General features: G+C 37.5%; 1 protein-coding gene across 3 annotated transcripts in view; it reads left to right on the top strand.

Moving 5' to 3' along the window:
- Tulp4 (TUB like protein 4) overlaps positions 1-17,881 on the top strand; it is a 199,148-nt gene that overhangs the window by 102,169 nt on the left and 79,098 nt on the right. For all 3 annotated transcript variants that reach the window (XM_003468440.5, XM_063232955.1, XM_013151089.3), the window contains exon 2: positions 7,493-7,621. In XM_003468440.5, coding sequence (XP_003468488.1) covers positions 7,493-7,621 — 129 coding nt within the window. The remainder of the gene's footprint in view (positions 1-7,492; positions 7,622-17,881) is intronic.

Consider the following 17,881-nt stretch of genomic DNA (forward strand, 5'->3'; position numbering starts at 1 on the left):
TTCTTTGTTACAATGACCACATGTATCTAGAAGTTAGCGGTCATTTTCTTTTTCTTACACAGTTGAAGTTGCTGTTTCACTTGATAAGTTACAAAGTAAGAAAAGAGTAAATTTGTTATTTTGAGCTATTTATACTTAGAATTCATTTAAATTACATTCTTTTATATAGAGGAAAATTTTCTGAACATCAGTGATACTGTGTGTTCAGTAAGGTAGTTTCCTTTATATTTGTCAATACCATTTGGAGGGCTGCCACCTCAAAAAGAAACATTTTTTTTAATGTCAAGGTTTTACATATCTTAAAGGTAGTAAGCATGTTTAGAAGCATGCTCGGTAGAGGGAAATTTGGAACAAGTAAATATAGGGAAAAACTACAGTCTACAGGGTGATAGCACGCTACTATGAAAGAGAATGAAGTAGCACAGAGCTCAGTGGTGACTTTTTGCATCTTCTGCTTCTCAGGCTGGCATCAGGTCTAGGCTGTCCTATGAAAATTCATATGAGCTCTTGTGAGAAGGAAAATAGCATGCTCTGATTGGTTCCATGTGGAAAGCTTTGGAAACTTTTGTCAAATACATGTTTTTTCTGAGCATGTAATTAATGGCTCACACCCACTTCCCCAGCCGGTTTGCTATGCCATAATCTCCTGTCTCATTTCCACACTGAGAGATATAAATCCCTATAGTTCTTTATGAGGTCCTGATATAGTGGAGGTCTCCAGCTTCATGTAACAGCTTTCTGCTGAAAGGGGCTGTAGGCCCCTGGAAAATATGTTTTCTCTAAATACCTTAGGATGTTGTGGCTCACCAACTGGGTCGAAGAAATAAAATGTTTCGAAGTGGAACTGCACTTCTCCACAGAAGGATTCTGTCTTAGTTACTTTTTACTCGCTGCTGAGACAAAATACCTGAAGCCCAAAGTTGGGAAAGGAAAGGTTTATTTCTTACAGTTTTTGGAGGTTTCAGTCCACACTCATTTGGCTCCAAGGAAAGGGGGCATGGCTGGGCAGAAGTTCCCTGCGGCTGAAAAAAGGAAACAGGAACCTGCAAAGAGCAAGACACACCTTCTTTCTGCCATTACATCACATTCTGGCTCCACCCCTATGTGGCTGGAGCACTGACACCATCAATCCAAGCACTAGACAATGAGCCAATCACAAATACACAATGCAAACTCATGAGGCCTGGGGGACACAGACATAAACCATGACAGATTCACAGAAATAAAAGCTTTCTTCTTGTGGGTGGTCTTTTTCTTCAGACAGTTCACGTGGGGCTAGCTCCATCCTAGAAAAGTGAGTCTGTTTCTGCCACATTTACTGCAGTGTGTGGGGCATGAATCACTGAAGGGGCCCTGACACTTCAGTTTTAATTGGTCTGCAGGAATTCCTTTTTTTTTTAAGTCTTAATAGGCATTTGGCCTCTAGGACAGATGCTAGGTCATCCCCTTGGGCCAGGAGTTGGATACAACTGGATAGCCTGTGGTACTTGGCCCTAGATTAGTAAGACATTATATGACTGTCATGGTCTCTGGGTCTACTACCATGTCCGAAGGTAGAAAAGACCTCTGATATACCATCTCAAGTGGACTGTTACTTAGCCAGTTTTCAGGGTGTTTCAAATCCTCATGGAGGGCTATTGGCAGTAACCAGTCAGGTCTCAGAATTTTCCTGGCAGTTTTGCCAGAGTTTGTTTTAGGGTCTGGTTGGCTCTCTTGATCTTTGCAAGGACTATTTTACTATGTAAAATGGAAGTGGTACTTTATTCCTAAAGCTGTTGCTATCCACTGAGCTGGTAAAGAGGAAAAGAAGTCTCACTGTCACTCTGAATGGGCTGGAGTAGACCAAACTGGGGAATGATTTCTTTGAGGACACTTTGACTGTCTTTATAACCTTTTCTGAAAGCATATCAAGGGCCTCTATCCACCTTATAAAGGTGTCAATTAGGCTCAGTATTTATTTAAATCCCTCACATGGGTGTGACTAGGTAAATGTAATTGTCAGTCCACCCCAGGGTGTGTTCCTCTCCTCTGTGTAGATTGTAACTAAGCAGGTAGTCTGAGCTTGCCAGGCTTATTGTAAGCAGAGGAGACAAGCTTTGCAGACCTGTCAAGTTGTTGCTGCTTGTCCTAGTCCTGTGAAAATTTAAGCAACCATTTCCCATGCAGGATTTTGTAGCATTTCACTATATCCCTTGAGTAGGAATCACTTTAATGGTTCCTCAGGAACATAGAGTAAGACAAGGTTCCTGAGGGGCTATAAGGCTGCCCTTCCAGCTCTTTGCCAATCTTTTTATTTTCCAAGTAAACTTGAGACATGGCTCTTTGGGGTTCCTTGCAATGAATGACATGGACCTACTTGGGAAGATAGTATCTAAGAGTTGTAGAATTCCTTACTTGTGTTTTTATAAATTGTTGCTTATTAGTTAGCATGCCCCTTGCCTTCCAGATTGCTGCCGGGGTATGCAACATCAGAAAGGATTATTTAGATTAGCGTCCGGGCCTGAATAAGGGCTATGAGGTTTTTGGGGTTTGTCTTCCCTGGGGAGAGGAGTTTGCCTTAGTAACCCTGTTACAAACTGACCTTGTTGCATAACCTGTCCATGTTGAACAAAACCACTTCTATCAATGAACTTTAAGTCCTCAAGGTCTTACAGGGGCAAATCTGGTCTACTTGTATAGGTCTGGGAAACCATCTGTTAAATCCTACAATGAAAAGTCAGGCACAATGAAAATTTAGTTAGCAAACACAGGTTGCATATCCTTTTAAATAGGAACTCTCGGCCCAATTAGGGTCCAAGGGAAATTTTCGTGGATGAGATCCCAAAGTTAAAGAGCATACATGTGTAAGATATCAGCAACAGCAGCAGGCAGTATGGAGCAGAGAATAGAACTCCCTGCATCTTTATTGTACAATTCTTATATGGGTTGTTATCTTATATTTACCTTCTTACATAGTGCCATAACCAGCCATGCATGTTTACTTGTGCTAAGTCCTGGTTACATACTGTATCCCACTGTGCGCCTGTGCTAGACAAGGGCGGGGGGGTCACATCCTCAGGTGTCCTAACGTGCCCCTGAGCTTTGAAGCAGTCTGAGCGGTTCTCCACATGGACATAAACACAAAACCAGTTTGAGGTCACAGTTGTTATACTCAAAAGCAAAATTAAATAGAATGGAAAGAGCAACTGATAGTAGAGAACTAACTCCAGGTGGAGGTAATCTTAGGTTGGCTTTAGGACTAAGAAAACAGGCTGGCTTTCCAACTCTGCCAGTGAGAGGACTGCATTTTTTTAAATGACCATAAATTTTTCTTTCTGTTCCTGTGCGAAGAAGTGCAAAGCTATTACTCTGCTTCTTAACTCACAGCTGATGATTTTACCTTTACTGGCTGTTCCTTTGTTCTGCTCAGGCCATCAGTCACATAATTCTTTCAAAATTACCTACATTTCTGTTAGAAAAGCGGGAAAATGATCTAACCCAATTTAGAAGAGAAGAGGGGAAGGAAGCCCACATTTCCCAAAATCAAGGGCTTGCTCCTTTCTACAAAAGTGAGAATTCCTGGTGTCTATGAGGTCAGTTAAAAAAAAAAAAAAAAAAAGGATAGAGAAGCAGCCAGGAGACCAACCAAAATGACTAATAAACATGGAAGAATCTTGTGAGCAGTTCATGGGAGGGACCAAAACGGCTACCACTCATGGCAGACAGGTTGACTGGGACCAAACAAGACCCTGAGAAAGCAACTCAGTAAGGATACCCAGAGATAAAAGGCCATCCAGGGGAAAAGTGCAGATGAGACTTACAGCACTAACAGAGTAAACTGGTAGGTGGCTATTCAAGCAGGAGACCAAATTACCAGTAGAAATTTTTCCCAAGAGAGGGAGAACTCAGCAAAGTATCAGAGAGAATAGAAATGTGAGGTCAAAAAGACATAGTACTAAACTTTCGGTCATATACATGGAGCCTAAATAATCTGTTTTGCAACTGGGTTATTAACAGGACCTCTGGCAGCTGTTTACTGACCTGCAGTGAGTGACAAAAAAAGAAGAGAGAGAAGAAAGAAAAAGGAAATAAATTTGAGGTGAACCAATGGGTCTCTTACCAGCTGGGAAAAACACAGAAGCCATGTGCTTCCCTCCCTTCTCCCACCCGGTGGGACACATATAGAAGTATGCTTGCTGCCATGAGAAAACTTCCTGAGTTCCCCAGGTTCCATTGATTTTTATCACCCTTTAATTCTGTGACTCTCCTAGTAACTAAAAGAATTTGAACCTTCCAAAGAATAAAAAAATCATCCTGAGGAGAAACAGGATAAAAAGGGGATTGGAACTTTCCTGGTGCAGAGTGGGAAAAACACTAGCCATAGATTTTAGAAATAAACTGTACCCAAAGAATCTTACCTACACTTGACTGGCTCAACAAGATACACTGCAGGATTTGGAGGTGTTGAATTCTCCTTATAGGAGTATTTTCTAGGTTCTTGCTATCCTAAATAAAGAATTGGTCAAGATAAGAGCAAAAGGTGATGAGGTTTTATATTTAAAGGAAGAAAAGGAAACATGCTCTGCACAGTGAATTTGGGCCAAGTAAAAGGGGAAAAAAGTGCATTCTATAGCTTGAAAGCAAAGTACTATGGAAGAAACAACACAGTAGCCAGGAACATCCTTAATATGAGCCAAATGACCAGATGTGATGGCACACACTGGTAATCCCAGCCCTTGGGAAGCTGAGGCGGATTACTGCAACTTCAAATCTACTGGGGCAACATAGCAAGTTCAAAGCCAACCTACTACATAGTGAGAACCCTATCTCAAAAAACAAAGCAAAGAAAACAAACTGACACTTGTTTGTTCTCCTTAAAGGTGGTTTTAGGTACAGGAAGTAAGTGACTTTCCTTGGGACCTGAGGTTATAACCCAAATATGATTTTTGGCAGTCCTGCCAATGTTTTTATTGTAGGTTTCCCTATCCTTAATAGGTTTCAGTAATTATTGTTAACAGTAACACTATAAAAACGATAGAGTAGGGGTCATGGATATAGCTCAGTGGCATAAGTGCCTGCCTGGCAAGCACAAGGTCCTGAGTTTGATTCCCATTTTAAAAAAAAGGTGGTGACAAGTTGGTATTTATTTTAATAGTCAAAGACATACATCAAAACTTAGCCCATCTTCTGTCTTTTTAGTAGACATGCACATACTTCAGCTAACACCCCAACACAGAAGTTCTTTGAGACCCAGACCAAACTCGAGTCCCATTTTCCTCTAAAAAGTCAGAAAAGCTGTGCCTTAGGATGCCTGGGTAGATCCACAGCATCCAGCCACATAATTCAGGCAACTAAAAATCCAGCCGGCCCCCTAGCTGTGATTCCTCAACACTTGGGTATGTACTAACATTGCCAAATAGACTGGAAGGATTTAGAGAACAGGAAATAAGCTGCTGGGAGATAAGGCGGCAGCTGTGAACTATAGACCAGGGAGGAATGAGAATGAACATTAGTTGAGAGAAGCAACATTAGCAATTTCACTTCATTTTTAAACCAAAAATTATCGAAAAGACATCTGTCTCTAGGGGCATTACCTCCTACTCTGTTAATCTAGTTAGAACTCCCAGTGAAGAAATATGTGAATGGGGACCACATTTCCTGTTACTACTACATCTCAACTGATTTAGAATTACAAAAAGATGAAATTGAACCCATGAATATTTAATTTACCCAGCAACAACAACTGCATTGTCACAAGACTAAGAAATCTTTAATGTTAGAAATAATTTAAAAATACTTTTTCAACTCTGCTGTTTTGTGTTGTATCATGCTCTGGCTATGCAGGCTGTTTTCATGAAGAAGAGGGATTTTGTTGATGTTAAATGTGCAGTTCTACATGGCAGTGGATAATAAACACAAAACATACAGAACAATGTAAACTAACTTTTGTCCCCTGAAATAGAACACCTTGTCATCAATGCTATTTTACAGATTCATAGTAGGCACATGCTTAATGCATTAACCTACAGAAATTGTAATTTTAGAGCAGGTCAGTTGTAAATATTGCATTCGTATTTTTATATTGCATTGCATAGTAGCCATTTTGAAGTATTAATGGTTGTGGCTTCAGTGATTAATGTTTGTCTACAAAGAGCAAATTACAGCTGTGTGCACATTTGTGGATGATAATGGTTGAGCCAAGTCACTGTTGGAACTGAAAGAAATTTACTAAATTGACTTGAGTATAATTGTGGGGGTCCTTCACCACCAGTACTAAGACTTAGCTTCTATTTGAAAATCTTAAATTAGAATCTGAAAACTGTTTATACTGATGTCGCATGTTCACAGCGCTTATAATGAATTTATTAGGCACAGAGTGCTAAGTAGACAGAGCTCTTATCTTAGTAGCAGGAGTATTCCTGTTGATTGTCACTAACACTCATCAGTGATTTACATATATTCATGGGTATTCTGGCTTCCCAGTTTGACTTCTAACTTACTGAGGGCAGTAGGAGTGGCTCCTGTCATCCAACTCAATGTTAACCACATAGCATCAATGAAATAAATGTGTACTGAATGTCTAAATCAGTTCATCTTTTGTCATCAGGATAGGCCAGCCTGAGAGAACACTCATCATGGTCAACTTTGAAGTACTGTGTTGGTTTTGAGGTCCATGGCCTCCTGGGACCAATCCAAACCTTCATTACCTTACAGATTTTACTGGGCTTTGTGAAGGCCAAACTCAGATTTGTCAGCATTTACTTAATCTCAAAACTTGTGCCAGTCTTTCTACCTTTTTGATTAGTGAGTGAGAAGAGATGAAAATGATTTGTCTAGATTCAAAATTTTCTAAATTTACTAAGTTCTTTTGCAAAATTTGAGCCTTTATCGTTTCTTCCGATCTCCTGTGTGGTAAATCTTAAAACATCTTGAACCTTCCTTGTCTCTTCCATATTGTCTGTGTTTAGATGCTGAACTATTTAGAAATAAGGAATTCCAGGAAACACAAAGAAATGTTCACTTTTGTCAGAAAGTGGAATGAAACCTGTTCTTTTTTCAGTACTAAATAAATGATACCATCATTTACAAACATAATGAATTCTGTGAAAATTATTTTTCTACAATATAAGACTGGCAGATGAGGAAGTTTCGCATGTCTTTGAAAAGCAGGATACTTTACTAGGTTCTCTGTTTATACAGCAGTCCTCCTGTTTATACATAGTCCTCCTGCCTTGTCTTTGCTTAGGTGTCTGCTATTTTCCAGGAAGCCATATCAGATGTGTCTGGATCCACCCTTCACTAATCCCCTACATTCTCCTGGAGTGTTTTTCTGTGACTAATGCATTCTAGTTGGTTATAGAGTCTGTCTTGTTTAATGAGAATTCTTTTTTTTTTGTACCGGGTATTGAACTCACAACCTCATGCTTGCCAGGCAGCCACTGAGCTAAATTCCAGCTATGGTTATAGAGTCTGAATGTTTTGAGAAAATAATCCTGACCCTGTGGTTTTCCAGGTTGTGCTGGTGAGGTGGAATGAGCCATACCAGAAACTGGCCACATGTGATGCAGATGGAGGAATATTCGTGTGGATTCAGTACGAAGGCAGATGGTCTGTAGAACTGGTCAACGATCGAGGGGCTCAGGTGAGTAGGCAGCAAGCCTCTTGCAATGAAAGTATACCAGGTAGACTGTCCTAGAGCACAGGCATTAGCATTGCATAGCACTGAAACTTTTGTGAGCAAAGTGGAAGAAAAATAAATAATATTAGATCCTTTTCTTTCATTCAGCTTGAGTCACTCGATAAGGGTGTGAAATCATACCTCCTCTTCTACCAGGCTGCTGTTGTGAGAACTCTCTAAGCTATAAGTGATCTGTGAATCATTTTTTTACAATTCAGTGTTGTGCTTACATGCTAAATTTGGATCCTCTGAAATGCTTCAGCATATCACTTTTTTGCTCCCTTTTAGAAGGTATTTTCCCTGTGTTGTGATCTTTATGCTTCTCTCACTGAGAGCTCAATATGTTTATTTTTCACAGCCTACTCACAAAATAAGAGTTTTTAATAATCATTTATATCGGTTTTAATTAATATGGGCATCTGTTGTCAGGGTCTACTCTTCCTTTCTGATGCAATTTGTCTCTGCTCTGAGGAAGACAGGTGCTCCATGGATTGTTCTGGCTTGTGATACAGCTCCTCCGCCTTGAATATGTATGGAGGGGCTGCCTGGCACTCCTCATGTGCTTAGGGACATTTGTTGAGGCAGACAGTTTTCACATGTGAATTTGACAGAACAATGATTGAGAACCTGAGTCCTCAAGGGATGAAGCTTTGTTTGTTTGTTCTTTTGTTTACTTTTAACTCAGAACGATTCCCCTGTAAGTATCTTGCTATACATTTTCAAAAGACAGGATTCTTATCCTCCTCTCTTGCCTGTTGCTTAACTAAGTTTCCCCAATTTGAAAGCTGCTGACCAGTAGAGTGACATAAAATTGCTAGAAATGAAGATATGGGGCTGAGGGTTTAGCTCAGCGGCATAAGCGCCTGCCTTGCAAGCAGGCAGTTGTGAGTTCAATCCCCGGTACCGATAAAAAAGAAAAAGACCAAAAAAAAAAAAAAAAAAATGAAGATACTATTGCCAGAGAGTATTACTTGGCTGAAGATTTCTGTAAAATGTCATCACAAAAGAAAAAAACTACCTCTCTGTGAAAACAGAACATTTTTTGTGTATTTATTTAGTAAGTAAACAACAATATTGACTGGTTCTGATAAAGCACACCTGGGATGAGAAAATTAGGAAATAACATCTTTTTGAAGGAGAGCTGCAATTATGGAAATCTCCATAACCATCACATGTTCAGATCATTTTTTAAGAGTGATTGAGCAGGAGCTTTGAAGTCAGACAGCATAGTGTAGAAATCTCATTCTATGACTTCTGAGTTGGAGGTATTTCAGTTTTGCATGCCTGGGTTTTCTCATCTGTCATAAGGAATAATTTCCTTTGTCTCAGAGGATCACTGTAAAGATTTAATGAGAACGTACATTAAAAGTGCTTATCCCTCTGTCTGTATGTAGCCCCTGTCATCATACATTACTATAGTGTCTACAATATTTTGTGGTACTCCTACCTCATAACCCTCTAATGCAGAACCCATCTGCCTTGAAACAGTAGCCATATAGTCTCAAAAACAATTTTCCCAGAATAGAGATGGCAACTTTTCATGGTTTTCTGAGAAACAGACACTTCCCTTGAGGTTTCCTAGAGGGTTTTTAACATACTGTAACTCTCTAGCCACAGAACATCAAGCAGGTAAGATTCTTTTCCCTAGTAAGGCCTATCATGGGTGAGACTTGTCTTCAGGTTTAGGATTGAAAGAGCAGTTTAAACCATTACTCAGAAAAAGAAAGATGGGAGTTAGGATACATACCAACTATATGCTTGGCTTTTTTCATTTGTTATTTCTCTCAATCTCCATAGGATCCTTATTCTTAAGATGTTTTAATAGTAGAAGAGAAAGATCCAGGTCAGGGACATTTAGTAATTTGCCCATCGAGATTCTTGGGTAGCAAAGCCAGAGCTCAAATCTTGATTGGAGTCTAAAATGCTCCAATATACTATCATATTCCCAGAGCTCAAACCTCGGATTGAATTCAAAATGCTCCAGTATGCTATCATATTCCCAGGCCAAAAAAGCCCCACTATTTTCTCTTTGGCAGAAATGCCACATATTCCTAGCATATAGAGAAATGTTTAAACTTTATTGTTGTTTGAGAGACCTGTTCCACGAATCAAACAGTGCCACTGCCACATGGTTTTCTCCAGGCAGCAACTTCTCAAAGCAGGTGATCGCTGTCATCTCCATAGGGCAGTTGTGTGTGTGTCACCACCTGTCATATCCTTCCATGTTTCTTTCCGTGGAGTTTGAAGCACACAAACATGCCAGAAACAAGAAAGGTAGTCTGAATGCATCCCTGGAGACAAATGAGCTAGTGTGGGCCACAGAACATCAAGCAGTATCCTGAGCCTCAGAAGTACTCGTGCCTGCCAGATTTCACTAAGGAATCTCTGTGTTTTGTGACCTGATCCCAATTTAGCTAATTTTACTTTTTAAAATTTGATTCTTCAAATCTGAGGACCCATAGAGTAGCTGCATCACTATAATACAGTGGTTTAGAGGGAGTACAGTTTGGTTGCTTTTAATTATGTTAGAATCAGAGAGTATCAGAGTAAAAGACAACACACACAGGTGAGGTTGGAATCCTGATCAAGGCAGTGGAGGCTGTGCTCGCTTGGAAAATATCTGGAAGAAAGAAAAGTTCTGGGCCAGGGATTTAGCTCAGCAGCATAAGCGCCTGCCTGGCAAGTGCAAGGTCATGAGTTTGATCTCCAGTACCACAAAAAAAAAAAAAAAAAAAAAAAAGAAAGAAAGAAACAAAAGTTCTGTGCCTTATAAGGCATCTCAGCAAAAAGTACCACTTTTTTAGAAGAAACCACAGGTGATGCATGCCTTTCATTGTCATAAAGTAAATCAGGTATTTGGCAAATGCTAAATGATGCCATAACAATTTTTTTCAGGAAGTGATTAGGAGTCCTTCATTTCAAAAATGAGTCTGAAACAGTACACACGTTGTTTTATAGTGTTAGTCACTGAGGAAGGCTGTGCCGGCATACACATTCTGAGACAGTCTCATAAAAAGCTGCCTTGGGCAACAGTGTGATGGAGCCGCTGCTCAGCTTCAGTTACTCCACATCTGAGAGCTCTCTTTAGTAAAGCAAGAGCATTGCAACCCTCTGCAGCTAAAAACAACCAAAAGAAGGGGAGTTTCTGCTGTCTCCTGCCTCCAGCATTTGGCACTTGGCTTCCTATTTTGTTTTTCCAGTTGTGATGTATTCTTATCACTTCATTCTGACCTAATAAGCCTAATCACTTCATATAAACATTCTGCATGACCTATTTTCTGTGAAATTACTTCTGTTTCATTTTTGTCTTTTTAGAAGATTGCTAAAGTAGAGCAAACGAACAAAAATAGACTCATAGTATTACATGTAGTATTACATATTAGGAAGGTAAGAGAGGAAGAGACAACCACAGAATGGGAGAAAATATTTGCAAATCCTACGTCCAACCAAATTAATGTCCAGAAATGTATTTTCAGTTCATCAATAGAAAAAAATATCCAAACACTTAAGTTAAAATTGGCATTAGACCTTAGTACTGTAGATATTGCTCAAAAGAACACATATGAATGACTAATAGGTATAGGAAACAGTTCTCAGTTTTCATTAATTGTCAATGGCAAAACCCACAATGAATGTTCTTTCAAACTATATAGTATAATTGGTTGTAACAAAATAAATATCAATACTGCCTTTCTCAAGTTTGAATATTTATGATCAAGAAGATAAAAGGTAGCAAGCTTTAGAAAAAAGAAACCCATTACATACTGTTGGTGGGAATGCAAATTAGTACAACCATAGTTGTACCAAAATAGGATGGAAGTTCCTCAGAAACTAAAATGAAACTACCAGCTGACCAATCTCATTACTGAGTATATATTCACAAGGAAATGAAATTAGTGTGTCAGAAACACATCTGCACTTCCATATTTAATATAGCATTTTTTTTGTCTTTTTTGTTTTTATCAGTATCAGGGATCAAACTCATGACCGCATACTTTTAAGGCAGATGCTTATGCCGCTGAGCTAAATCCCCAGCCCCAATATAGCATTATTGACAGTAGCCAAAAAACAGAAGCAAGTGTCCAAAGGCTGATGACTAGATTAATAAAGTGTGATACACACACAAGGAATACCATCCAGTCATAAAAAGGATAAAATTCTGTCATTTGCAACAGCATGGATGGAACTGGATCTCAGTTTAGTAACTGAAACAAATCAGGTGCAGGAAGAAAAGCACTGCATGATCTCCCTCATTTACAAGCTAAAAAATTCATTATTTAAAAGTTGAAGCCAGGCATGGTGGTACATGTAATCTTAGCATTTGGGAAGCTGAGGTAGTAGGATTGCTGCAAGTTCCAGGCCACTTGAGCTACATAAATTAGCTCAAGGCCAGCCTGAACTACATGGTGAGACCCTGTTTCAAAAAGATTAAAAAAGCAAGCAAACAAAAAAAGTTGTAAGTAAAGCAGAAGTTATCGGAGGCTGGGGAGAGTAGGAGACAGAGAAAGAAAAGGAAAGTTTAGTCAGTGGGTCCTAAGTTATAGCTAGTAGTAAAAAGTCTCGTTATATGTGTGTGTGTTTAAATTTTAAAATAAAAAAAAACAATGATACAGAATTTCAAAACAAGGAGATTAATGGGCGCAGCTTGAGACCATACTCATAAGTGAAATAAATCAATCTCGCATGTGTCAATACCGAATAGTTTCCCTAATGTAAGTAATGATTCAAATATATAAAAGTATGTGGTAATCATAATTCCCCATTATGTGGCCTTGAAGCCTTATAAAGTTTTCACTTATCAATTGGAAAGGCTTTATTCTGGGCTTCTTGATATAGAAATATTTGAAGCTATAGTATATGAAGTTATATTCAAATATTTCAAGGAAAAAGAGACACTATGGTAACTACTATTAAATCGGGTTATTTGGTGGTGAAGTACTAGGTTGCTGAAACAGTCATGCTTTGACCTGTATTGTTATGTTGTTACGTCCTCTTTTATCTCAATCTCTCCCTTATTCATTAAAAAAATTATTTAGTTATTTTTTATGGTTTTTTTAATTAAGGGGAAAAATTTTAAAAATTAGCAGGATATATTATAGTAACTTTTTTTGATTTCCTATTAACTTGTTTTGAAGTCCTGTAATATTCCCACTATCTTGTTTTGACTGATTAGACTCTGTTCCAGTCTGTATGATAGTATCAAGTTTGGAGTATAGGCAACTACTTTGAAGGCAATAAGATTCACTAAGATGCCCACTCTGGTTTGACTATTATCTCCTTTGGAAGTCCTGTAATGTTTACAATGTTTTAGTTTTATTGGTCTTGTTCTCTACTGTTTTGTTCAACTTTATAATACCTAATGAGATAGACAATTCTTTTTAAGGAAACAAGAGACATTATGGTAACCACTGTTGATAATCTTGTACTCTGTTCTTACATCATGTACTATGTCTATCCTTGGTTTTGACTGACAGCTTTGTTTTGCCATATTTGACTTTATTCTCTTCCAAAAAAAAAAGTAATAAGAACTAAGGAGTAATAAAACCCAAAATGTGTAAATTTTGTTGTAAAAAAGAGAGGGAAAAAAAGTGCTCTAAAGGATACAACTGCAAGTGTGTTTAGGGGTGTTAAATAGCTGACCATATTAATGTTTTTGGTTGGATCATTGAACACAACTGTTTGCAGTCTCTCTGTTTGAATGTTCACTTTGTATGCTTTGATACTGTGACTTGAGCAACTATCTCTAAGACGATAATGTGTAATCTATTAACTGGTGATTTCTTACTCCTTTTTTTTTTGTAGTTCTGTATTACTTGTACCCTTACACTGCTTTGTTTTGTTTTTGTTTTTTCTCTTTTTCCTTTTAAATAAGTTAAAAAAAAAAAAAAACCAAGGAGATTAACACTGGTTACTATATTGTATATTGTTATCCTCAAAGTGGTTGTTCAGATTACAAAATATAGGCATGAAAAAATGATCAATAAAAGCACAAACTATTTTTGATGAACTAATAGAGATTAGTAATATAATTTATATATATATGTGTGTGTGTATATATATATATATATATGTCTTTTCCCTTCTTTCTTTTCTCCTTTTCCCTATCTCAGTTCTTTCCTTTTGAGCAGTTTATTTCCCTTTCCCTTTAATCTGTTGTATATTTTGGATCTTATTTACTCTTTCAGTTTTTTACACTAGGGAGACAATATGATATTTATACGTACGAATCTGATTTATTTCACTTATGAGTATGGCCTTGCTCCAGTGAATAAATCCCTGGTTGAGAACCAAACTACTATTATGAGCCCAGCATAAGGATGCTCAAAGGCAGGGCCATGCACTATGAGTGCCCAGTAAAGGTCTGTTCTCCCATTTCTCCATGAGAGGTTCTCTTAACAGCCACTTCTAGCTTCTCATTGGCCATCTTTAGTTGATTTGACAATGATCTTGTAATTTGGAACCCTCTAGACAGGTTTTCTGATACATGTTCAGTAGTATTTTGTTTGACTTTTCTTGAGACTTCATTTCAGATAGCTGTTCCCAGACATTTAATTTTTACTTTCATCTGACTTATTTCTGCTTGTGTGTATAAAGTCTGATTGACTTGTTTTAATTTTTCTCCTAAGTCTTGTCTTGCTCTTTCTTCAATCTGTTTATATTGTTGTACTTTGCCACATTCTATCACATTCTTTGCTGTGTGACATTTGAGGATTACTACTTCTTGTTCCATCTTCTTTTTATCATTCTGTAGTTTTAAACATTTCTTTTCTGTATTTTTCAGAAACAATAACTCCATGTTTGTACTCAACAGATTTTTTGGAAGCTGTTGATTTTCCTGTTTCTTTTTCTATTAGAATTTCTAATTTGGAATTTTCAGTTTCATACTCAGCACTTCTTTCAGCCTCTTTATGTTGACCATGTGCTTCTTGCAACAAATATGCAATTATCAGGTTTTTCTGAAGCTGTTTGTTTTCTTTTGTTTTTTTTTTATTGTAACTTAATTTTGGATTTTCAAGTTTAAGCTTTGGTAGGTGATCTTCTATTTCAGCGTACTGTACAGTTTCAGCTTCTTTGTGTCGATTCTGTGCTTTTTGCAACTTTATACTGCATTCTAAATTGTGCTATCAGCAGCAAAACATCCTGGTAACTAGGTAGGGCAGCTTCGGACCCTGGAGGCTCATGACTGATCAGTCTCATGACTGATCTTCAAGATCATCCATAAACTTGGTTTTTTACCAAAGTTTTCTTATCACCATCTCCAGGAAAAACAAACTTCTATGGGTGCATCCATTTGGAAAGGACTGTTTTATGGGAGTTCTTCCCATGCTAGTTCCTCACCTCCTTGCTTGGAGAAAGCTGCTGCTAATGTGCCTTGCAGCTCCAAAGCTCCCACCAGGTCAGGGTAGTTTGCCTCTGGTGTGTTACTGTACAATAGAGTGACTACAAATGATAATAAAGTACTGTATATTTTGCAATGCTAAAAGAAAAGATTTTGAGTATTTTTATCACAAAGAGATGATAAATATGGGCTGAGGATACCACTCTGTGGCGTAGTGCCTGCCTGGCAAGTGCGAGCTTGTGAGTTAAATCTGATGAGTTCCACTTGTATGGGAATCTGTCCGGCTCAACATGATGCCTGCTTAACATGGCACCAAGCCCCAGAACAACAGGGTATCTCACCTACACTGACTTCCATGTTTTTCTTCTAGTCTCAGATTAATCTTCCCCCTTCCCTTTCACACGCGTGCAATAGGTCTTCCAGTCCTCTCCCGAGGCATTGACCTGTCCACTCAAATAGTCTCCACTGCATCCCAATCACATAAAAGCAACTCCTGGTTTTGTCTCTTTTGGGAGTCCTTGCAGTCTACCAAGCCCTTCTGTACCGGCAATAAAGGCTTTTCTGTCTGTGTCTCTCAACTGCGCCAAAAAACCTGACACAATCACTGGTACCAAATGTTTAAGGACGTAAATATGGGACAACTGATTTGATTACTGATATCATCAAAAAGCATTTTTTAATTGGATATATGTTCTAGTGCTGTATTACTGTTTGTCCTTTTAGTTCAAGTCTAAGATACATAGTTTTAGTGAATATAAATAATAGCATATTTTTGAGAAATGAAAGAACTTTTAAATTTTATTCCAGAATGTAATTTGTTGTCTCCGAGAAAAAAAAAAATGCTATTCTGAGTTGTTAAGATAAAGTAGATAGCATAATAATAAATGAAGTCAAGGTTCTGAGTGTACCTGCGCAAACTTTTTTCGGTAACAGAGCAGCTATTCCAGAGGTATCTCACAAGGTCGTATCATTGTCAGTATGGAGACTTTGCGGATCACTCAGCATAAATCCTTAGCGCCTGTCGGGAAAACAGCCAAAAAGTTTAAGCCCTTTTGCTGTTTGTTAATTTCTTTATTTCTTGAAATGTGATATGCCTAGCAATATCTCTGATTTAGAGAAAGTTGAATATTTTCATTTATAAGTGACTTATAGATAGTAATATAAAGTAAAAAGTTAAGCTAGTAGAAATAGAATTCCCTAAATTATTATTAGAATACATATAAACCATTATTAGAATACATATAAATGGGCTAAATTCACCAATAAAATTACAAAGCTTAATGTATTTTTGAAAATCTGGATATAGGCTTTTTTTTTTAACTGAGAATGAAACTCAGAATCTTGCACTTTCAAGGCAGGCACTGTGTTGCTGAGCTGTATCCTCAGCACCTGGATACAGACTGTTAAGAATCATATTTAAAATTTAAGGACAGCCGAGTGTGGTGACACATGCCTGTATTTTCAGCAACCAGGAGGCTAAAGCAGGATTGCCAAGAATTTGAGGTCAGCCAGGGCTACATAGTGAGTTCAAGGTCAGCCTGGACTACATAGTCTATCTCAAAAACCAAACCAAAACAAAAAACAACAAACTTAAGGACATGTACAAATTTAAAATAAAAGTATAGAAAAGATACATCTGGTAAATGTCAAAGAAAAAATGAAGCTTTTACAGCTTTATTAGTATTATAAAGACAAATTTTTCACTTACCAGACAGTAGTAAATAGTATATTTTAATACATATGCTTTTATTAAAATACCTTCAAAATATTTTAAAGAAATGAATAAAACTGAAAGAAAAAGTTGATAAATCTATTGACTTACTTACACTTCAATATTAAGCAGCAGGATATAAAAGAATTGAGCAATGCAGTTAACAAAGTTGACCCAAAAATGTATATAGATTCTATATCTACTGATTAGAGAATATGCATTTTCCCGCTTAACAAAAATAGATCATGTTCCTGGATAAGATTCTGCAAACCTTTTTTATAAAGAGGCAGATAATGAATATTTTATGTTTTGTGGATCAGGAGCCAAAATCAGGTATGTTAATGTGTATACTATGGTGGAAGAGAAAACAAATTTCAAAAAACTTGATCAGATAAACTTTATAAACATTAAAATGTGCTGCAATTTTATGACTAACAACATACTGTTCTGCTATAGATATTTTCTCTTACCCACTTAAAACCATTCTTGGTTTGTGTGATATATAAAGATAGATGACAGGCAATCCCCAATCTAGACATAAGTAAAACCACAGCAGATTTGCAACAGCGAGTATCATGATTGTATGCCCTGAATCTCTGAACACAATGTGACTGTATTAGATGCTAACAGCAAAAGAGAAATTCAGGAAACCTATGCATGTTTGGAAAATTATAGTTAAATAGCTCTTGGTAAGAATACATTTAATTGACATTTATAAAATACTAGCTATGAGTGATCATGAAAACATATATCAGAATCTGTAAGACATGGTTAAACAGGTAATGTGAAACAAATGTGTAGCTTTTTTTTTTTTTTAAACTTTTTGCAGCAGTAGGGATTAAACCCAGTCTTGCAAATGTCAGGCAAGTACTCTACCGCTGAGGTATACACCCCCAGCCTAGCCTTAATTATTTATATAGTAGTCCACATTATCCACAGGTATACAAAGATGGTATAGTATTGGGAAATCCTTAGAAATAATTTAGCAAAATAGAGTAAAAGGACAAAAATGCTCATTTGAATAGATTCAGTAAAAGCACATGTTCTTTTGTTTTGATCTAGAGAATATTGTTAGCCAGACTGAAAAGAAATATAATCAGAAATTAGAGCTTTACTACTTTGATAAGTGACTAACAGATATTAATGAAGAACCTGTTGATAATTGTAATAATTA

The sequence above is a fragment of the Cavia porcellus genome, unplaced genomic scaffold (genome assembly GCF_034190915.1).
Source record: "Cavia porcellus strain 051 isolate PalLab524CR breed Dunkin Hartley unplaced genomic scaffold, mCavPor4.1 scaffold_22, whole genome shotgun sequence".
NCBI classification, from domain to species: domain Eukaryota; kingdom Metazoa; phylum Chordata; class Mammalia; order Rodentia; family Caviidae; genus Cavia; species Cavia porcellus.